Source organism: Notolabrus celidotus, chromosome 18, assembly GCF_009762535.1.
Source record: "Notolabrus celidotus isolate fNotCel1 chromosome 18, fNotCel1.pri, whole genome shotgun sequence".
Taxonomy (NCBI): domain Eukaryota; kingdom Metazoa; phylum Chordata; class Actinopteri; order Labriformes; family Labridae; genus Notolabrus; species Notolabrus celidotus.
In genome coordinates, this window is record NC_048289.1 from 18,772,850 (window position 1) to 18,796,437 (window position 23,588).

Sequence of the window (23,588 nt, forward strand, 5' to 3'; positions counted from 1 at the left end):
GGTTGCATTGTTTACATACAAGATCAGCTGTTAGAATCCCATAGCATGTTGATGCTAAACGATGCTGTAGGCCCTATGTTCCCTGCGAGCTGAGGAGAAGGAGGCAAGGACAACCAGTGGCGGTTCTAGACCAATTTTACTGGGGGGCCAAGGGTGTTGTCAGAGGGACACATTCAACCCTGACAAAAGAGACTGAGAAGGGCGACATATAGACTACTGTGTACTATATCAAAATGCAGACTGACAGCAGCTGTTTGGCTGTTTACACTCAAGATGAGTCCCTTAGCGCTCTAAGGGACTGGAACCAAGTGCCACACGCATGTGTTCCACCTGTAACATCGGCGCGATACCAAAGCTTTTTTTATTTTATAGTATTTGATTGGTGTGGAGGGGGGGCACAGGGGGGTCCAGGTTCAGTTTTACAGGGGCACTGGCCCCTGTTGGCCCCTCTCCAGAACCGCCACTGAGGACAACGTGCTGGTACTGAGGTGCAAGCTAAAAAAAGACGACATCGACCTGTCCTTCCACCCACCGTTATGGGGAATGTAAGATCTCTCTATGATAAGGTGGACGAGCTAACCCAGCACCAGAGGGAATACTTGCAGAGTAGCATCATGCTAACAGAGCTAACACCGGACACAAATACCACATTTGAAGGATTTCACCTGCTGTGGGCGGACAGGATACAGGAGAGCAAGACTGAACTAACTGGGGAAAAAGGCCAGCTCGGTCCTGGACCCTGTGGAGGAGGTGGCTGACAGGAGAGTTTTTGCCAAGCTGTCATCTCTGATGGACATTTATTTTCTATATATATTCTTGTTGAAATTCTTGTACTGTACACCTTCTTGTTTGCTGCTGTAACTCCATGAATTTCCCCGTTGTGGGACGAATAAAGGAGTATCTTATCTTATCTTATCTTATGCTTGGGTTTGTGTGTGTCACAGCATTTTCAGCAGTGTGAGGAAGCTGGCATGTCAGTGCAGGGTAGGTTTGAATTAGATTGGCTACTCCAGGGATACATAAGGCCGAATTTAATTAATAGGTATGACCCAACCTCCCTGAAGACAGAGTATAATGACACTCAAGTATACACAAATACACTGCATGTATCAAAGCAATACCAAATAAGGTATTGCATATTGCACAAAGGAGTGGAGCGGATATCCAATTTTGCTGTATTTGACTGTATGTCACAGTATGTATGCTGCTGTTTGTTGTTCTTATATATTATTTAAAGCTGTGGTGGTATACAGGATTAAACTTGTTTGTTTTTATTCATTTCAAAGGTAATAAAAGTCTACATGTTGTTACATATATATCTTGATCAGGCTCAGACACTTGTGTAAACAAGCTGGAGACAAGCTCTCGGATATCACTTATTTATAGAAAAGAAGCAACAGCCAGATTCTGTGTTGTTTTTAATTTGGTCCCCATGTTGAGCCATTTTCAAACAGTGACAGAAACAACATTGCTTCCTAGCAGTCATTTTTTTCTATCAGCTTTTGATCTGGTTTCAGACAGGCCTCATTAGAGTATGGTGTTTGCCACCAGCCCTCCACTGAGCAGAACTAGACATCCCTATAGGATAGCCAAGGCTATTTATAGCTGAGTGGGGACAAAACAAATGTCTACTCACTTTATTGGCAGAGTCTAGCCTTTGGTTTTATTTGTTGGAAGTTTTAACTGTTTAAACAGGAACGGCAACTGACTAACATCGAACATATGGGGATTTAATCAAGTCTGCGGAGTCAGAGCTGCGTCTAAGCTATGAAATTAGCAGTTTAAATATTTATGAGACGTATTTTCTGTCAGAGGGTGATAATTAAATGATGGCACATTAGTTGGAGTTTTTCATTTATCCTTTACAGACAAAGGAAAAGTTTATTTGTTTCATACTTTAACTACTTCTGTGTCAGACTCACCGATATCCCAGGAGTCATTGGTCTCTATCTCCTTGCGTCCAATCATGTACCAGATGCAGGCCATCCAGTGTGCAAGCAGGGCGAACACAGACATCAGTAAGGTCAGCACCATGGCGCTGTACTGGGAGTAGCGATCCAGCTTCTGGAGCAGACGGAGGAGGCGGAGCAGGCGCACGGTCTTCAGGAGGTGGACTAAAGAGGTCTGAAGACGAGAGGGGAGCATGGGGTGCAGATAGAGGAAGTTAAGATGTGAATCTTCAAATGCCTGTAAACACTCTTTGATGTAAATAGACACAGCTGAATGTAACAGATTGGACAAGCAGTGATTTTTCTCCAATAAATTTGCCTGTCTGGTATAAAAAATCACTATGTTGGAATTCTCATCACAAAGGGCAGCATTAACTTTAGCATCCCTGTACAATGTAATTTTCAAAGACAAGATATATTTCAGAGGGGTCGTTTTTATTCATAAGTCATTATGTTGTTGGTTATGTCAGCAGTCACAGAGGGCAGGGGAACAATGCAGGCTGAACATGTTATTGCAGACTTGAACTCACCACTGTGATGTTGAAGGCATACAGCAGGTCAAAGGGCAGGGCAGCCACCAGGTCCACAAAGAACCAGGTGGTGGCGTAATGAATGCAAATAGAGCGTGACTCATACACCACCTGCCCGGACTGGCTCACATAGGTGGTACGGAAGTTCAGGATCATGTCTGTAAATCAAAGTCAGAAGACAGTGTTCATATGTTTGTTTTTATTGAACTGGGTCAAGTGAAGTGTTTAGATAATCTGAATGAACGAGAGTGCATCCTATCCTAAACTTGTTTTCTATCCAACTACTCCTGACTATAGACTGTATAATTAATACACGTAGTATCCGTGACGTTACCCATTTGTTCCTGAACGCTGGTTTGAAGCCAATAGTCGGCGGGAGCCATTTTGGAAATGTTGAACGTATCCTAGCTGCTATCAAGCTAGTGTGAGGTAAAGAAGCAGACTTTGAGTCTCCTAGCCAACAGCTACAGTGTTCCCACCTGTCAGTCAAGTCAGTCATGTCCTTATTTGGGCAAAGCTCTTAATCTTAATATATTCTGAACTATCGCGTTAGAAAAAAAAAGCAGCCTCTGTACAGTGTGTGCTGATAGAGAAATCAGCTATTCAGACCAAAGCCGTTTTTTGAACCAGGCTGTAAACATGTTTATTAATGCTGCAAAGATCGTTTTTTTTTTTTAAATTGGGGTCTATGTGGTTTCCGGTGTTTCTGCAGCCAGCCTCAAGCGGACACTCAATGAACTGCAGTTTATAACACTTCCACATGGGCTTCATATTTTGAGACCGGAGGTTGCCGCTTGCTCCTGACCTTCACAAAGTATGTTTGATTAAGAAGAAGAAGCTTGCCAAAAGAGTTACACTGTAGCACTGCTGTTATTCACTCCCAAGCGACAACCTCCAGTCTCAAACTATGAAGCCCATGCGGAAGTGTTATAAACTGCAATTCATCGAGAATACACTTGAGGCTGGCTGCAGAAACACTGGAAACCACATAGACACCAATTCAAAAAAGACGATCTTTGCAGCATTAATAAACATGTTTACAGCCTGGTTCAAAAAACAGCTTGGCCCTACGTAGCTAATTTCTCTATTGGCACACACTGTACTTCTGTACTTTTTTCTAACGCGACGGTTCAGAAGATATTAAGATTACGAGTTTTTGCCCAAATACGGACACGACTGACTTGACTCCCGGTCGGGAACACATAGCTGTTGGCTAGGAGGCTCAAACTCCGCCCCTTTACGTCACACTCTGCCTGGTTGAGTTCCGCATTTCCAATATGGCTGCCGCCTTCGATTGGCCTCAAAACAGCGCTCAGGAACAGATGGGTGACGTCACGGATACTACGTCCATTTTATACAGTCTATGGTTACTCCCTTTGGAATAGTCACAAATTCTAGGAAGGGTTTAAAAGGAGAGTTCAAAAGTCAATTCCTTTGATTTTATCTATCTTTCTTAAATTTTGAAACTGGCTGCAAACAAAGATAACACATAGATATATTTGTTGTGATAGTCAGCAGTTCACAGTAGTTAATAACTGCACTGAAAGCAGGAATATTAGACACAAAATGTGATTTGTGAATATGTAATATGTAATTTGACTAATAATAAATGTTTTTTTAGGAACTATGTATAACATTTGTTTTTGTTTGACATTTAAAAAAAAACCCATCTAGCTTCACGCCACATTGTGATGTCTTCCACTTCCACTTGAAGTCAAAAACAGAAGCATGGAGTGCTGCTTGGGTGTGAAACCTGTAGAAAAAAGGTGTTTCTCTTGTGCTCTTCAGAGTAGGGATCCAAGTTGATTTAGTAAATATTTAGTAATAAGTGCTTCAATGTGTCTATCTTAGAAGTTAACTTACTGATCATGTGACCATACAGAACATGTAACAGCTCGTTATCCTTCTTAGGAAGCAGCTGGGCAAACACTGTGTACCTGCACTGATGACGGCCTTAATGGCTGAAATGCATAGGCCCCTTGACCCTGAAAAATAATGGCTTTTAGTTTAAAGACCCTGTTAGTGCCTCAGATCTTTTGTAGAAGTAAATTGCTATACATTTTAATAAATTGATATATAAGGAGTTAAAGGTGAGGCTTAGTCCGACTGAGGTGAAAAAATTAGTCAGCTGGAATATGTCATTGTTTTCAAGAATCGGCACGTTTCCCAGAGAAGTCATTTAACCTCTGTGTCAGAGTGTGACAAGCACCCGATCAGGCAGGCTTCCATGTGTGTGTGTGTGTGTGTGTGTGTGTGTGTGTGTGTGTGTGTGTGTGTGTGTGTGTGTGTGTATGTGTGTGCAGCCTGGCGAAACAAACCCTCATCTGTCATCCATGCTGTCAATATTAGCTGAGATGATGGCTCATCACTCAGTTTCAAGCTCAGTTTTGAGAAGTTACAAAACAGTAGGAAGAAAAAAGGATAGATTTAGATGTTTTAGAGAGCACACACAGCAGCATCTTTTCAAAAGAGAATCCATAATTAAAAAAACACACCCTGTTCCAACAAAGTTAAGGCATTTAGCAATTTGATGGAACCTCAAATGCACTCAGTACACATACACACTAAGAGGAGTATGCTGAAGTGTAGCCCATGAATATCAAACTGTATTGTATCTGTAGTTCAGCTACACAAACTCATCCCGTGGGTGCTTTCCCTTGGAGGTTAACCAGGCATTAACAACCAGTAAGATTCCCAAAGAGATCCAGTAGGTCCTGAAGGGACTACAAAAAAACAGGTTGCTTAGAACTAGGGTATTTTCAAGGGAAATGGATGCATGGGTTGTTGCCCTGTTGCCCTTGGTAGCAATGGGAACAAGTAAAAGAAAGGATGTCTGGAGGAAATCTTAGAAGGATATACATTTGAAGAGGTCTGTTGAGTGGATTGGATTAGACTGGACTCTGAAAGTAAGCTTGATGATGAGAGAGCCACAATTTTGAACCCAGTTATTACTTGATTTAGTAGCATATCCAGGGCCTGGTACTTCACACACACTTACCAACAATAAAGAGCATCTCCACAGCTATGTCACTGACGATGGTGGAGCGAGCAGCCGAGACTGTATCCTCATACGGTGTGAAGCTGACGTTGTAGGGCACTGTGACAGCCACGTAGAAGGTGGCAAGAAGGATGAGCCAGTCCCAAAGGGCTTTGGAGACACTGTAGTGGAGCAGGATAAAGCGGGACTTCTGCACTGCTGCCACCTTGTACTCTGGTATGGAAGGCTTGTCCATCATGCCCTGTGAGAGAACAGGTAAACACATGTTGTTCTTTAACATACACACACTAACAGCCTCTTGAGTTTCCTGCTCTTGTCGATACAGATACAAAAGCTCATTAGAGGAGCTGCATAAATGAATAACTTGATAAGCAGATGGTCATGAGGTGGAGTGCTGTGGAAATAAATGGTAATCAGATGAGCGGGGCAGTGTCAGGATTTTACAGTTTAAATGTCAGAGCCCTCGAATGCACTCTGACCGCTCATGATTTCGCACCTAGGCAGCTCAAGTGAAACAGACATGGTGATGCAGCTGGTTATCTGTTTGTGACAGCCTCATGTAGTCTTCATAAACCTTCATAATGGCTGTGCATTAATAAAACAAACTGACAGAGATAAGGTGTTGGTCAGTGAGGGGGAAAACGTAGCATCAACAATGACTGCTTATAATTTCATACATGACTTGCCCTTAGCTTTTCTTCATTCCTCCAAACCCCCATTAGTGCTTAAGGTCTCAGGTGTAACATCACCTGAGCCGTTACTCTGAAATGAGGAGCACCAGAACCATTCAGTGCTTTTATTTTTGAAAGTCATGCCTATTTATTCCACTCATTTAATTTTTTATAGGGAAAAATCCAATCGCAGGGAGTATGAATTGCCTTTTTCTGATGGGTTTTGGGGAGTCCATTCTGAACATAATGAGGCTGCAGCTCTCCAAATGAGGCCATGCACTTGGCACATAATAGCCTTAACTGTGAGACAGGAGGAGAAGTGGGAAGGGAACAGGAAAGGGGGGGAGATAAATGAGAAGCAATCCATCCAAGAACAATGTGCTCACTTCACAAACAGGTGTGGGCAAAACACAAGGAGGCTGTTTAATGAAGACACAGCCTAAGATCTCTTTGACTGTCTATTTTGAATAATTGGAAGACCTTGCGCTACCTCTTCTTGTTTGAGAATGAGAGATATCAAAACAAAGCAAAAGGCAGATTGTTCACATTGTTCCCAGTGAGACATTTTCAAAACTCCATCGATTTATGGCCGCTTGACATCAATCAATGTGTTTTGAGGATTTAATGATGTTTGGAAATCGAGAAGACACGACCCTGCTGACTGATACAAACAGCTGTGACCACTTCAATGGTGGCTACACTGTCAGCAAAAGCTGTTGCTGTGACTGTTTTTTTTTTTTTTTTTTAATTTGCCTTACATCACAGAGGTCAAAACGCCTACCCGACCTCCAGCACTAGATGCGGTCAGCCGGGCACATCCGAATGATTAGAAAAGAAAAGCTCAGCCACAGCAGGGGCACATGGGACGGCATGCCACACAGCCACAGCTGGTGTTCACACTTCATTATTTCACACTGTGGCCCAGAGCTTACCATTCAGACTACATTTCCCAGCATGCTTTGGGTTTGAATTGAGGGCTGCTAAAAGCCTTCTTTCTTTCCTTCTTTCTTTCTTTAACCAGGTAAGAGACTCATTGAGATTTAAAACCTCTTTTTCAAGAGTGACCTAACCAAGACGGCAGCACAAAATAGGTTACAACACACAACAAGCACACAAAACAACACAAATAGAATATGGTCACAGTTCACATGGTTACATGATTACAGAGTGCAAAGACAAGATCCAATGGAGCCTGTTTCTCTGTCTTTAATGATTGACTTGAATTCCCCCAGAGTTACAAGATGTGTCAGGATCAAGTCCTTCTCCACATCATTCCAGGTAAACAGGGCTGAAAATTTAAAAGCCTTTTTGCCAAGTTCAGTTCTGACTCTCAGGACCTGCAACTGTATGATGTCCTGAGAGCGCAGGCCATATCGGCTGAGGTTTCTACACATGTGTACACACAAATATTTAGGGAGAAGTCCAAGAATAGATTCACAAAAAAAAAATTAGCCAGTGAGAGAGTCTACGGCCGTACAAAGATGGACAGTGTGCGACAGCGTATAAGGAACAGTGATGTACATGATAGCTGCAACTGGTAATAAAACGCAAAGCACAGTGATATACAGGATCTAATTTCTTTAAAAACTGATCAGGAGCATTCATAAAAAGCAGGTCTCCATAGTCCAACAAAGGTAAAAAAGTTGTGGTGATCAAATGTTTTCTGACTTTCAATGAAAAACATGATTTATTTCTAAAAAAGAAGCCCAATTTCAGCTTCAACTTCGAAACGAGTTTATCAATGTGCAGTTTAAGGGACAGGTTCTCATCAAGCAGAATGCCTAAGTATTTATAAGACTTGACCATTTCAATTTTAACCCCATGAGCAGTAGACAACCTGGGAAGGTGAGATGGTGATTTATCTGCATTCAGCACTAACCTGAGCTGAGTCAAGCGGGACAAGCCTGTTTCTGATGGAGAAGTGGGTGCTTACAGAGTTACTGGACAAGAATCTTCAGCCTGAAATTCATATCCTTGACCTTTTTTTTATATGGAGGATTACTTTTGAGCACGCACATGCACGCACACGCACGCACACACAATCAGTCAGCCACTCTCATTTCACTCTGTATATCAAGTTACATTTGAAGGACTACACTTAACAGAAGTTGCAAGGCCATCTGCAAACTTTAACAAAGTACCTTTCTCCAGGACTAAGTGGCATTAATAAAGAAAGAGCATTCATATAATAAAATGGGGAAAAAGCTCAGGTCAAGGACTACTAGCTCTTTATTTACCAGTCAAGCAGAGAAGTACAGCAGCCAAGCTTTGAAAAAAACCCACCTCCAGATTGCACTATTTTTCTCCTCAACAGCTCTTTGACACGGAGCATCAAAGTGAAGAGAGGCAATAGTCGCTCTCTACTGGGAATTGCTTGAAATCAAGTCAAAGCTTCCTGTCAGTGTGCTTTGGATCGGTTACAGCAGCTAATACACTCATGGGCTGACAGCCTCAAAACAACTCAGTTAGGAGAAAGATTTCAAACTGGGGATGTTATTGAGAGAGATGTGGTGTGTGGCAGATCGGTCTAAAAAAGTATGCGACCTCTGGGGTACACAAAGTGCTGCGAGAACTTCTTTAATCAGTCAACAGATTTTCTGTTGGTAGATTTTTTCCTTTCTACCTCAAGTCTCTGTCTTTGTCCATGTCTTTATGGCTGTGCTCCTAATTTAAGATCTCCTGTTAGGTTAGATGTGGCTGGCCTGAGAGTGGAGGAGCATGAACACATTGTTAGTGAGCTTCTACTGAGAGACAGAGAGAAAGGGACAGAGATGGAGGGAGAGACAGACTGAGAGGAAGGAAACCAGAACGGGGAGAATATAGTCATAGTGGGAGGAAGTGATTTTGAGCTATTACTTAAGTTAGGGAGGAATGGCAGATTGTAAAAATAGTCTCCTGGAAAGACATTTCTACATTTCAAATCTCAGGGGTATTTTCAGAAAGGCATTACTCAGGTATTATAGGCAAGTGAAAACATTACCCTCGATGGTGTTGTATTATCATAGGTGTTCTTACTTAGATGTTATTTCAGATGCAGATGGAATTTTAGGGGTGAAACTTATGATGTATAGTCTTATATACAGTGGTTTCACACTGGAAAAAATGCCCCTCTAAAAGCAAGAAAAAAATAACTTATTTCAAGGTACTTGCAACTTGAAATAAGCAAAACAATCTGCCAATAGAACAAGTGAAAATTTGCTTGGTAAGATTTCTTAAAATAAGACGTAATATTTAGAAAACTGTGATCTTAAAATTAGCAGGGAAAACTTATTTTAAGCAATATTTGACCAGTATTTTAAAGCTTCTTTCTTTCTTTCTTTCTTTCTTTCTTTCTTTCTTTCTTTCTTTCTTTCTTTCTTTCTTTCTTTCTTTCCTATCTTTCTTTCTTTCTTTCTTTCTTTCTTTCTTTCTTTCTTTCTTTCTTTCTTTCTTTCATCAATGGAGCTGTTTTCTGATAGATTCTCCAATAAAATGCATTTACTTAAATCAAGTAAAGGGTTTGTCTTTTAAATCAAGATTATCCGTCTTCTACAAATAAGATCTCAGCTTGAAATATGTATGAAATGTAAAATAAACCTTGTTCCTTCTAAATTACAACTCAAAACAAGATCATTTTCAAGATTGTTAAGATTGACTTAACAAGATATTTAAGATGCATTGTCTTAAAACAAGTCCCTCTACCTTGCTCAAATGTTACTTGTTAAGTAAATTTACCTTAAATCAAGTGTGATAAGACATTTTGACAAAAAATGAGACAATATCACTTGGTAAGATTTTTTTGCTTTTGCAGTGCATGTAATGTAATTCATCATAGTCGTGAAACTGCTAGACTTTATATTCAGTATCATGACTGCTAGTTCTGATTGCAATTAAATGTGAAGATTTAAAGTTGGGGTCTGATCCACAGCAGAAAGGGACAGATCATTTGAAGTAAAGGAAAATGGGGGGCTGCAGAGCGACATACAGTCAGTATGAGGAGAGACAGCAGGATCCAGAGGGATGAAACCAAAAGGAGATGAGGTTAGAGTGACAGATGGAGAGGGAGTGAAAACGTGTAAAAGCAGAAGAAAGAAAAAAAAGGGCTGGTTGAAGCTTAAAACTAAAGAGGATGGGGTTGAGAGATTAGTATATAGCTTTACCAGAGGTTTTTCTGAATTCTTAATAATGTGAAATAATTGTGTGAATGCAAATGACTTGGCCAATTATCCAGCAGCAGCAATTAACTTTACATATTGTTTAATCCCACTTGCCTTGTAAGTCTCATTGGATGTGTGCTTAGGGTTGCCAACTTTCTCACTACTAAATAAGGGACAGGTGCACGGTGCCATGGTGGTGTGAGCATGATGTGGGAATTCAGCGTATATCCATATTCGGATTCAACTGGAAATGCAGAAAGTATGTATATTCCCTCTAATCCTTACTGTATCATTACGTAACCTCATATGATTTACGGTCATATTACATACCCATATTTATTTTATTGCTTAATCTGTCATTACCAACCATAATCACACCGTGTCAACCTGTCACTACTAAAACATTTTTTGTGCTGCCTGTAATTTGTGCTATTTAATCTAAATTGTATTTGTAACATTGTATATATCTAAATTGTATTCTGTCTTTATTTATCTATTTTTATTTTTACTTATTTTATTTTACTTATTGAAACTTCTTCTTGATTGTACTAATGTCTGTGTTGCTGTAACAACTGAATTTCCCCCCCGGGGGATGAATAAAGTAATATCTTATCTTATCTTATCTTATCTGAATGAACCTCAAAGAAACCACAGTTTGGCTCTTTACATCAAAAAACAGGCAAAAGAAAAATGAAATGCAAAAGAGGAGTATGACTCACTAAATGTACTTTTTCCATGGATACTTTTTGCTGCTCTTGACTGACTCAAGCAGTCTTTTGTCCTTTTGCACAGCCAGAGAAAAGTCCTTACATGACAAGTCACAGTTTACAGATATTTGAAGTTTTGATCAGCTCTGTGCTGCATCTGTTTCTTAAGTCTGACCATTTAATTGCCATCAGAGAGAAAATCCTCTGTGATTGGATGACAGGCGATGTGATTGGCACATATCTGCCACTGTCATTTTATCTGATCTAGGATCTGCAGATTGCAGTCTGCTGTATTTACAAGAGTTTATAGCAGGGGAGATTCTAGGATCAGATGTTTAGGGGTGCTGAGCACCCAGAGAGCTTCCCGGCAAGGCAAGATAAAGTGCACTGTTTTGTACATTTTAATGCAATTTCATTCCCACATTTGTGAAAGAAAAGTATAACACTTTTTGGGAAAGTCTGTGACACAGCAAAAGAGAAATGGATTGGAATCATAAAAGAAACATATGGTAACCCTCATAGGCGTTTCTAGCCCATTTTTGGGGGTGCTGAAGCACCTCTAAATTGAATCCCAGCACCCCTAAAATTTTAGAGATTTTTTTACTGTATGTCCTTTTTAACAAGCTAGAAAAGTTTACTGTTAGTGTATGTAGGTGAAGGCTATTGTTTTATGACTGCCGCTTTATATTATTCTGTATTTATTAAAAAAAAATACAGGATCTGAGGGAAGCTGTTGGAGAAACTGAGACTTTTAAACGTAAAATAAAACATATTCAGTCTTGCTTTTATGTAGGGTGTAACAATTTAATGACTTACTTTTTACTGTTATATTGATTTAAATGTTGCTTTATTATTCTACTAATTTTAAATTTTTATCTTACTTTATTTTTATTTATTTATTCATTCATTTATTTATTTTAATTTATCTACTCAGTTTTATTGACATTTTTAGCCTTCATTTTATTTTCAACTCTTATCCTTACCTTTTTTAAATTTATTTATTTTAACTATTTATATTCTTAATTTTATTGTTGTTGGTGTGTATTAGTCTCTATTTTAGTCTCTATTTTAAAATCCATTATTATTATTATTATTATTATTATTATTTTATTTTATTTTATTTTATTTTATTTTATTTTATTTTATTTTATTTTATTTTATTTTATTTTATTTTATTTTAAATATGTTTTGCCATTATTTTATTTCTGCTTCTTTCTTGTTTTCAATCGCTGTAAAGCACTTTGGGTTGCATTTGACTTGTATGAAAGGTGCTATATAAATAAAGCTATATTTTATTGTATATTATATTTAAATTTTTGATATTTAAAAGCTGGAAGAGAGAAACAGCATCTCGTTTTTAGCTACTTCAGTGAATGTGCCAAAAACTGATGCCATGCACTTTGGGAAGTTTTTTTGTTTTGGGAGAGCTGACAGTTAAGCATTCATAATATCATGAAAATGTTTGTACGTATTCCTGTCTTAATAAATAATCTCTGAAATGTATGTCGTGTGAACAAGTGACCCTGATGTTTTCATGTTTACTAAGTCACATTGCAGAGATTAATGACTGTGAATACCAGAGCACACACACAAGTCAACACTTACACCTCCTGCTTTGAATGTGTTGCATGTCATTACTGCTTTGTATCTCATTCTCTCCTTCAAGCTGTGTTATATCTTTTTGACACAGGTGACAGGTTTGCAAGATAAAGATTTTCAACTGAGGGAATCACATAGCACAGATGGGTAAGCTGTCAAAGACCCAGAAAAACAAAACAACACCTCACAGAATACATCTGATTTATATTCTGCACAGTACATTTAAATGTTTTGCATCCTAAAACAAGCAGGCTGCATTCATTTTTAATAACGTTACATTATCACAGGTTTGTTCTAAATGGGTGCTGCTGGTATGGTACTGCACTATGCTGCTAACATTCCCTAAGGCTACAAATAAATTAGGAAAAAGAGCCGTTTTGTATTTCCTCTTCTGCATGGAACAACAATTGCTGTGAGTTTTATGTCCAGTAGGTTGGTGGCTTAGGTTCCTTTCCCCTTATTAATGCATTTCCATGTGAGAGACACTGTGTTCATGTGACAATACAACCTCTTGCAGAGTACTTGAATAAAATTTGAATGATAAATATTTTGCCTCAGATTCTGACTGTGTTGACGTTTGGCCATATGTTCGTCTCCGCTCTTCTGGGAGGGCAAGCCATCATTCACGGTCTGTGGTACATGTGTGAATGTTTTTCCTTTTTATTTATTTATTTTTTGAGAGAGTGCATGTGTGTGCAACACTGGAACAGGTGTGTGTGGTGTGAGTGCATAGTGCCATCTGTAAGAAGGTGGAAGCAGGGAAGCAGGGAAGCAGGTGGATTTGCAAACTGGGGGAAAGGGATTTATGACTGTGTTGTCAAACAACTATATGCCTGATATTCAATTTCAACTGAGGGAAAACATGGGACTTGGTGTATTATTGGGTACTTTTGAGCTTAATAATTTCACCAATTAGCCTGTAAGTGTCACAGAAAAGTTCCCCAGATCCAAAGGGACCATTTTACTAATTGCAGAATTTTTCCCTCTTAAAACTTCCTTAAGTAACACTCACAGTTCTTTACAACCCGACAAATTAAGAATAAAGCTTTATTTCACCACCCCAAATAAGTCATTAATCATTATACTATCATGTCTGTCACTGTTGTTTTAAAAGTAAAGGTAAAGTCATTTGGGCATTAAAAACACTTAAATACAATCATTTTTACCATTTGTTTGTAATTAAGGACTAAATTGCTTTCCTTTTTACATTTCCAATGAAATATGTCGTCCTAACGCCCTCTCCCTCTTGTCTTCCTGAGGAAACTACGATCGTTTGACATTAACCGGGGGAAATTCTTTTGTTACAGCAGCTTACAACACGGGACAGGGGAAAACAATAATGTACTAACATAGTTAAAAATATAATAACAACAATAATAGCAATGATAAAGGTAAAATTGAATAAAATTGAATAAAATATGGCAACTATTGCGGATGTATACACACTATGTATACTTCTATCTGATAAATAGATAGGTATGTTATTGCACGGATAAAATTGCACCAGGTTATTTACTGGGACTAAATTGAACACTGTTCTGATCTTCGAAGGTGATCCCCTGCACAGTGTTTTCAATGGACTGAGAAGCTCTTTCGGAGCTGTTAATTAGGCCTCAAATTGTGTGACTGTGTTATTTGTTAATTTGTTGTGTTTTTGTGACTGTACTGTCTTATTGTTGTTGATTCTGTGAACAGACCCTTGTGGCATATGAATTTCCCCCACAGGGGATCAATAAAGTTCTCTAATTTAATCTAATCTAATCTAATCATATGGTTGATAATCTTCAACAGAGCAGTTTTAATTCAGCATTGGAGAAAGGAATCTGGTGCCAGGTAGCAGGACTACCACTAGCTAAATAGCTACTCAATAGCTTAAAAAATATTTTTTTAGTTTTAGTGGTAAAACAAACAAGGGCGTTTAAATTAATCTCTTAAGAAAATATAAACCAACCTTTAATTCCCCACAGTTTTCATTCCTAATTCTAAAAACAGCCTTCTGAATCACCCTTGCACTTACATTGTGTCAAAATATCTTTCCATTCTGATTCATACCTGGAAAAATCTAAATTACTTTGAGCCCCATGAAGAAGGGCACACAGTAAAGCACAGGTTTGAGAGCAGACCTGGTTAATATAGCTGAGCCTCTGCAGGGAGCAGGGGGTTTGTAGGATTATCTGAGAATGGCACGTCTCTAGAAAAACTCTTCTCCTGCGTGTCACAGAGCAGAACATGAGCTGATTCTCATGAATAACATTTTCTTGGGGTGTAAGTTATTCTTCAGGGCCAAAAAGGTCTTTGTTCAGTCGAAATATGACAAGTGGCAATAAAATTGGCCACAGTGGGGGTCAATATCACCACAGGGAATAGCCTCACGAGGTAGGTGGATGACACTTCAATGGAAAAGATCAAAAAAGAAGAAATTCATACTTTATCCATAAAGATCCATCCATACAGATTACACGTTACGCTCTGTAGAGGCGTTACACACAACAACAGGTGGAGAGGTTAGTGTTATGGTTAGGGGAAGGGAACATAATGTCAAGGTGTTGGCACGTCTGAAATGTCTAAGCTATCCTCACTTTGTAACCTTGGTATGTTCTATTTTAAAGGCGCCAAACACTCCATGAAAAAAACTGCAACATATGCTGCATTTTTTCCCTTTAAGTTCATGTCAGGTCACAAATAAAAATAGCTTACCAGCCAGGAAGGATGTGAGAGTGGTGAAAGTACTCACACGGCCGAGGTTGACCTCTCCTTTGCCTCCCCGTGAGAACTGTCTGGTCAGATGGTACAACATGGTGCGCCCTCTCTTCCTGGCCTCGCTGAAGTGAGAGCTGCTCTTCCTCCTGCGCCTCTTGTCCTCTGAACCTGTCACACAAATACGTGTAAATTAAGCCACAAAGTTTTTATGTTGATTCTAATTTCTGTTTTAGAAGGACCAAAAAAAACACAACTTCTTAGATAACTTTGGCTGTCATTCCTTCGCATCATAACAAATAGGCAGTTTATTCCCCCTGGCATGGTGCTGGGTGTTTGTGACTGTGCCCAGGTTCCACTTGAGAACTCACCACTGCCCAAATCAAACTCCCCATTGCAAAAACATTGTTGGAGTTCAGTGAACTAATGCAGGCCCAAACAAAACTGCTGGGCAGAATGTGACAGTGATGAACAGGAGCGCGTGGAGAAAACGAGCGCCTGGGGCCAGAGGATGGCCTGCTCGTAAATCATCCTCCAAGTTAGCAAATAACGGGACACTTTTTCTTGTAAACATGGCTTGAACCTACCGTCTTTCTTGCTGTTGTGGTGCCCCTTTCCATGGGTATCAGTGATGTCTTTGAATGAGAAGAGGAAGAGGACCATTTCTCCCTTTTCATTCTTGATGGGCACAATGTCTAACAGACACCAGAAGGCCACACCTGGAACGGAAACAGACATGTTCCTTAAAAGAAAAGTCAAAAAGCATGTGATTTACCCTCATCATGTCAGCCTCCAACTTGTCTAAGAAGTGGATACATGTCAAGTAACAGCACAGACTTTCTATTAATAGACCTCAGGCTCGATTTGGGGTCATATATGGAAGGATTATGCGAAAAAAACAAGCAACTGAGAGGGTTTGGGTGTTGGATATGACAAGTCTGGCGGCAAAGTAGCACCATAGATCCAAGACCCTGCCATAACCCGGCACTCTCATTAGCAGAAACTGTGCTCTGCTGCAAAACAGATGTTTCACATCTTCTATAGTATCCCAAGTGGGCTTCTGTATCTATTCATGCATGTGAGTGTGTGAGTGTGTGTGTGTGTGTGTGTGTGTGTGTGTGTGTGTGTGTGTGTGTGTGTGTGTGTGTGTGTGAGTGTGTGTGTGTGTGTGTGTGTGTGTGTGTGTGTGTGTGTGTCTGTGTGTGTGTGTGTGTGTGTGGCATAGACAAGGAGAGACAGGAGGAATGTGGCTTGTCAAATTTTTGCACAAGGCTAAGGGTGTGACAACGTGAGAATGGTCTTGCTGTGTGCATGTGTGTGTAGATTGAACCTGAAAAATATTATTTTATGTATAGATAGATGGTAGTTTAGGATCTAGCAGTGAGGACAGTGTTAAACATTTTTAATGTTCATACACATTGACTTCATTGAGTTCATGGACTAAGAAGCCAAAATAGTTTTTTTTATTATTTCTATTTTTTTATTTTACGTGCAACAGTGCAAAGATATAAAAGTGCTTGACATTGAACAGAATTGGACCCTGTGGAGGTGGTGGCTGACAGGAGAATTATGGCCAAGCTGTCATCTTTGATGAACTTTTTTTTTTTTTTTTTTTTAATCTTTATATTCTTGTGAAATTCATGTACTGTACACCTATTTGTTTTGCTGCTGTAACTCCATGAATTTTCCCGTTGTGGGACGAATAAAGGAGTATCTTATCTTATCTTATGAACATTAAAGAAAAACAAACAGTAGATTTTGAGAGCAATAACCAAATAAAGTTATCAGGTATAACCTACAGTACACAAAAAAAAAGAAAAAAAGGGTTGGAATCTAAATGACCATCACAAAATAAACAAAACAAAACAAGAGAATAGACTGTTAGGGTAGGGATTGCCAAGAACGAGAAAAGAGAAAAACATAATAGAAAGAGAAGATAAAGACTAGAAGAAGAAGTCAAAATGTTTAGAGCTCCCCCTAAAGACTGGCTGCAGTAAAGGTCATAAACTCCGCCTCCCTCATGTAAACAGATGGAACATGGGCCAAACTACAAAATTGAAATACTCCTAAATTAAAGTTAATTTTTGCATATGGTTTCTGTCACAGCAGTTACTTCCTATCATACTGTTTACATTACATCCAAGTGTTAATTTTTCTGAGAAACTTAGTTTCAATTACTTATTTCATGTTAAAAAGATGACTGATTAACCACAAGAGGAGGAACGGCGAGAGAAAAGTGTCAGCGTCACTCCAACACAAGAATCTGACATGGGACTTCCACCAGATCCGTGTCCGGTCCGTCTCCGATCCGCTGCGGTCCGGCTCCGTGCTCTCGTCCATCAACACCCACCGGTTGCATTTTCGGAACGCAGCCAGAACGCAACGGAGCGGATCCAGTGGGGGTTAACAGATTTACTAGAATAGAAACCTATCAGATCCGGTGCCGTGATGGATCGGAGACAGACACGGATCTGGTGGAATTTGGCCTTGAGGTTGACGTATCACCAGCAAGTTGTGTGTTTTGATTGGGGGGGGGGCTCGAACAGCCAGATGATTCTGCCCAAGCACCCTTTGAGGTGGTACTTTGGCTTCACTTTTCGTTTTTGTATAGTAGACACCTTCAGATCCACAATGTTATTCCCAATCTCAGTTTTGATAAGATGTATAAACATATTGAATGGCTGTTGTGTTTTCATGCCTTAGGTAAAACGGGACATGAAATTGTATGACCGTGGATGTTTTTCTTAAAAATAGGTGGTGTAAAACGTAAAAACTGTGCTTTCTCTGCTCTGTGAAACATTAATTAGGTGTTAATCATTCATTCAGTAAAGTCAGATAGGATATTTAATACATTCTAAACAGATCTGTAGTTCAACATTTGTTGTGAGGGAATTCCTGGACAAGGTCAAGAGTGAAATGTTAAGTTGTTGTAATGCTTACATTTGACTTCTCTACTTCTGCACTGTGAAAACTAAAATAAGTATTTTCCTGTCATGGTATGGGTGTAGCAATCCTAAAGCTTAATTAGTCATTCTTAACTCTGAAGCTGCAGGTTTGGGTCTCTGTTAAAGGGAAACATAATCCTGTGTGCCACTTAATAGTCAGAGAGGCTCAAACAGTGTTGTATGTTCTCTTTTCATGCATGACATGGTAGTTTGGGCCTACGACTTTGTCAGAAGGATTAGCTAGAAGTTAGAGGGAATTAGTTAAATCAGGATGTATGCTGCTGTAGTGCACGCAAATACAGAGACAGACTATACAGAACTTTGGTCTGTATTATACATCAAGAGCGTATGATTTGCTTTGAAAATATATGAATTGGGGTCTGACTTTAAGCTCGTTATTGAGGCGCTATATCTAATGCAGAACCCCTCGACTGAAGTTTTCCCTACATCTCAGGGTTTTGTATAAATTATAAAGAGCACGTATTGCACCGTTGACCTGCTGTGTTTAAAATTCTGCATCACTCTAGAGATTCATAATTCAACCCAGCTCTCATCTAAAAATAGATGTGTGCTTCATAATGTGAAAAAAACACCCCTCAATTCACATTTCAGTCCTAAAACTGAACAGAAGATCAAACCAGAATTCGATCAAGTAACATTTCTTGTTGTTTTTAGGTTAATAGAACGGTTTGATCAACTGAACAAAAAGACAACAAGGTGATGAGGACTTTAATTTCCTCATGACCTTTTTGCCTCTAAATGCTGTGATCAACAAGTTGTCCACTTTCTTGCACACCCACCGTTCTTCTTGTAAAAGTGCACCTCAGCCTGGTACTCCTCTCGGCCCTCCAGAGCCTTCTCCATCTGCTGGGCCACATGCTCACTGGTGTCGTGGCCGTACAGGAAGCGACAGCTGCAGTTCTTTTGCATCACCTCGGTTCTGGTGAAGCCACTCAGCTCGCAGAAGCCGTCCGAGCAATAGACAATAGGGTAGCCACGGTGTCCCTGGGCGTTACCCAACAAGAAGTTACTGTCTGTGAAAAAAGGAGGGAGATGAAAAATCATCAGAAGAGGAGGAAAATATGGGATGAAGCTCAAAATGAAGTGTTTAAAGGCTGTTTTCCTTCAATCTTTCTGTGAGGAACAAATGAGGAAAGCTTGGTTCATATTTGTTATTTGCATCAGAATCAAAGTTGGTTCAAGTCTTTGAACTCATGTCAAAGCTCTGCAGGTTTACCTCAGAAGTGCTTTACAAGTTCAAAGTAAACATGAATCAGGCTTTGGTGTGGACTCAAATAGGGGCTAAAATGAATATCCCTGGGTGTGATTGTTTGATTCCTACTACTGGTGGCATTCAGGACTACTGAAGTTAAGAGACTAGAGAGGCCGGCCTGCAAACGGAAGATATCAAATAAAAAAAAGCAGCTGACTTCAGTTTTAAGAGCACAAAGGTTAGTGATTGATTCCCACGTAACCCTGTGCTATCGGATTGAATGACATAACTGTGATAAAGGTCCAGACTGTAGAATTTCAATAAGCAGTTGCATAATATGTAGAGAGCACGAAAGCAGAAAAAAGCCAGGGGAATACAAATATAGACATGAAACTGAATGAATGAGAAGAAGAAGGAGATTAAGAATGACCTCATGTGCTCTGATGCAGTTCAACATCTCATAGCAAGTAATGAATTTTAGACTTCAGAGTGCAACTTTAAACTTAAAGCAGCATAACTTTTAGATAATGTTCCCTTTGAGCGAATAATTCACTTGATCCTTCAACTTTATCCACATTCCTTGAACATCAATTCACTTCCATGTAATGAAAAAATAACCATATATATTTCAAGCAAAGTTCCTTATATAATGCATGAAAACAGCATCATATATGCTTTAAAACTCATTTCAAAATCCAATAAAAAACAGCGGGTGTCATCGCCCCTCATTCTAATTTTTCCACTGCGCACACATTGTATGTTCATATAAGGTGCTGTTATTAGAAGGGGAAATGCATTGTGATTCATTGACCTTGTGGAGATCTATCTCATGAGATCCATACATCCAAATGTCAAATTAAAGTGCTGGAATATTAATCAAGTGTGCAGAATTATATGATGAGGATATTGCACTCCACCCATGCTGTTTATTCAGCACCACCACCACACATAGGCTTTGTGTCTCAGTTGTTTCAGCACCACAGACAGCTCCCCACAGCAGCAGGCTGTGACACAGCACTGTATGTGTTGTTTTCTTGCTGCTTTTCTTCACTCACATTGTATATCTCTACTGTACACCAACACAAAATCTGAAAACAAGTGTAATTGGACACTTTCCCCTCAGTTGCTAGACACATGTGGCCTTGCTAAGTTAGAACAGGTTTCTCACTGCAGTGTAGTTTCTTTGTTTGGTTTCTGTCTGCCAGACCTCACAGTGAAAATGAGCTTTGAAATACATTACAGTCCTTTTAGTGTTTCTCTATAACGGTTTAAAACACAGCAGCACAGCACACTCAGTGGTGCTCGAAATTCAAAATATCCACTACATCTCTCTTTCTTCCTTTCGCTGTCTAGATTTTCCCCTCTATACACAGAATATGCCAGTCTTTTTGAGAAATGTACAGCCACAGCCTGATCAAGACACCTCTGTATTGTTACCCTTTGACAGTGGTGGACAGTAACATAATAAATTTACTTGAGTACAGTCCTGAGGCACATTTTTTGAATATCTGTACTTTACTTGAGTATTATTTTTTGGGGGGAACTTATTACTTTTTACTCCACTACATTTCTATCAATGCTCTAGTTACTCACTACTTTTTCTTTGAAGTCAGCTCATGAATTTCCTTCTCTTTTCTGAAATCTGATCCCTAAGACAGTCAAATGTGTTTGTGTAGTTCTGTTTGTCTCAGGGGTTCAGACATACTTGTATATCGTGTGTCTCCACGGTTGAACGTGGAGCAAACACAGAGCATCACTCAGATCAGGCAGTTCATTTAGAGGTGGTAATGATGGCTATAATTCTCCACCTGAGCACCCATGGTCATATCTTCAGCCCGTGTTAGAGGATTTTGAAATGAAGAATGATACGTATCGTTTGAAATGTTCTCCCTGTTTCCCACTCTGCCCAAACACACAAACATTCACTGTCCAACCTGAGAAAGCGTGTTGAGCTACATAACATTTGTTTCATTCCAGATGAACATTTCAAACTAAGTTGTCTGTGCTTGGAGTAACTTAGTTTCTGTTTCTATTCCATGGTATAGTTTTTAGAGATTTCAAGTAATGGTTTCTAGATAAACATAATGTAACAGAATGTACTCCTATGTATTCTTGACTGCACTTATGTATTGTGAAAATACAACGTTTTGGGATTTTTAAAAAAGTACTTTGAATACTTAAGTATTTTTAAAAGGATGTACTCCAGTACTTTAACTAAATTAATAATCTAAAAGAGGATTTTTTGTTCTTTTATTCAGTGAATCTGCATTAACACAGGTATGACTTGTAATGACATGCAGGGAAAAGGACTTACAGCAATCAATTTAAGCCAGTTAAGTTGGAGCCGGTAGGAAAAAAAAAAGTTTCATGCACCTCGAGTAGTAGTTGAGGATTAACATTTGTTTGATCAAATTATTATTCCTCTTTTTTCTCTCTCCCAGTATTCAACATAAGCTCCATTAACTGCAGAAGTATCCAGCAAGGAACAGGTATCTTTCAACTTAATCCTACCTCTATCCCTGCATAAAATAAAGATTAAGACCCCCCATACACAAACACACACACCAATCTCTAATCCACACTTCTAATTGAACCTAATCTGCTAATTTGGTGGAGCATCTCACCCTATCTACTGTAATTAGGGCATCCATATTTGAGGAAATATGACTGCATATTTGTTGGCTAATTCTTTTCAAAAAGTCACTTCAAAGGCACAACATTTACCCACACAGTAATTGACTGCTTTTCAAACCATCTCCAGGTTTTCTAAATGCCAAGCAGAGATGCAGCACATACATACACAAGCAGAACAGACCGTCTAGTCTCAATTCTCCTGATTCGACAGAGGGCAAGTCTAAGACGAGTAGTATTAAGCAGCTGCTACAGCGCTCTCCACAATCTAGAGCTTTAATTGGCCAGACTTAGCAGAAAGCAGTCCATAGGGGATGTCTTTTCTGAGCGGTGACAACCTTTCTTGGGTGTGTGCAGCGAGCAGCAACTAAACTGTCACTGTGGAATTATAGAAAGAGACAGGCATTAGTCGGATCCATCAACAGGCAGAGAAGCTTTATGCTGCTGCCATGCATTGCTACAGTTGCCTTTCAACACAGAGAACCTGAGATATATCTGTTTCGTAGCCCGCTGCACATCTCTGTGTTTTCATGGAAGAGATTGTTACCTGTTGCTTTAAAGTTACAGTTCTAAAGGCGAGTAGCTCCGGATCTTTTTTTTCCCGCTTTTCACATCTATAAAAAAAATGCTAAAGAAGCAATGGCTGCACACAAAGTCATGGCCTATTGAGTTGGGAAAAGAAAGAAGAGCCCATCAACCGTGCACTCTTTTTCATGTTCTATAAATTTCTTTCTTCACAACTCAGAGAACCAGCAAGTGTTGGAGAGCAACTACATTCATCTTTGGTTTATGTAATGTTACCCAAGAATAGGAGCATCTCGACTCAGCAACCCTGAATCTCCACTTCAAATGGGTCAAGGGCAGGTGCAGTCATATATCATTTTGTAAGGAGGCATTCAAACAAACAAGTCACGAGGGAATAAAACTTTTGTGCTGCGTCATTGAAGTTTCTATTACACCTAGAAGTTTTGTTTCACACTGGCACAAAGTATTCAAACTGTTTTCAGCTTTGGTGTTATGCATTGAAACCATTGAACAGACTTGGAAAATGTATATTTTTCACTTTCTTGTAATTATCTACATAAAAATATTCTTATGTAAGTAACGGAGCTACAGCTAGCAGGTTAGTTAGGAAACATTAAAAAAACAGTAAAAGGTGTTAACAGCTAGCCTTGCTCTGTTTGAAGGTAACAGTCAACCATTCGCCCTTAATGCCATTTATTTACATTTATTTACTGCCTTATTTTTTAATTGTGTGTAGCAATATTGGATTTTACGAGCTTCAGCTAACTAGACAACATCATACCCCATAGTCCCTTCAATGCTTAATCTTATATTGATTTTAGTGTGAAAACAATGAGCCTTAGAGGTGCTAGTGAACTCTGTTTTAAACATTGAAATAAAGCTAGGCTAGTTTTATTACACTTTCTCTTATTCCCTGTTTCAGCTCTTTGTGCTAAGACTATCTAACCTAGCTCCAGTTACATATTTAAGACAGTAATAGACTAGTTT

At 39.3% G+C, this 23,588-nt stretch overlaps 1 protein-coding gene across 1 annotated transcript in view; it reads right to left on the reverse strand.

Moving 5' to 3' along the window:
• The window catches only part of LOC117829631 (potassium voltage-gated channel subfamily H member 4-like), a 51,575-nt gene that overhangs the window by 17,962 nt on the left and 10,025 nt on the right, over positions 1-23,588 (reverse strand). Inside the window, exons 3-8 of the mRNA XM_034707212.1 lie at positions 19,033-19,266; positions 15,875-16,006; positions 15,325-15,458; positions 5,478-5,718; positions 2,480-2,637; positions 1,923-2,124 (exon numbers count right to left, since the gene is read on the reverse strand). Of these exons, the coding sequence (XP_034563103.1) occupies positions 1,923-2,124; positions 2,480-2,637; positions 5,478-5,718; positions 15,325-15,458; positions 15,875-16,006; positions 19,033-19,266 (1,101 nt within the window). The remainder of the gene's footprint in view (positions 1-1,922; positions 2,125-2,479; positions 2,638-5,477; positions 5,719-15,324; positions 15,459-15,874; positions 16,007-19,032; positions 19,267-23,588) is intronic.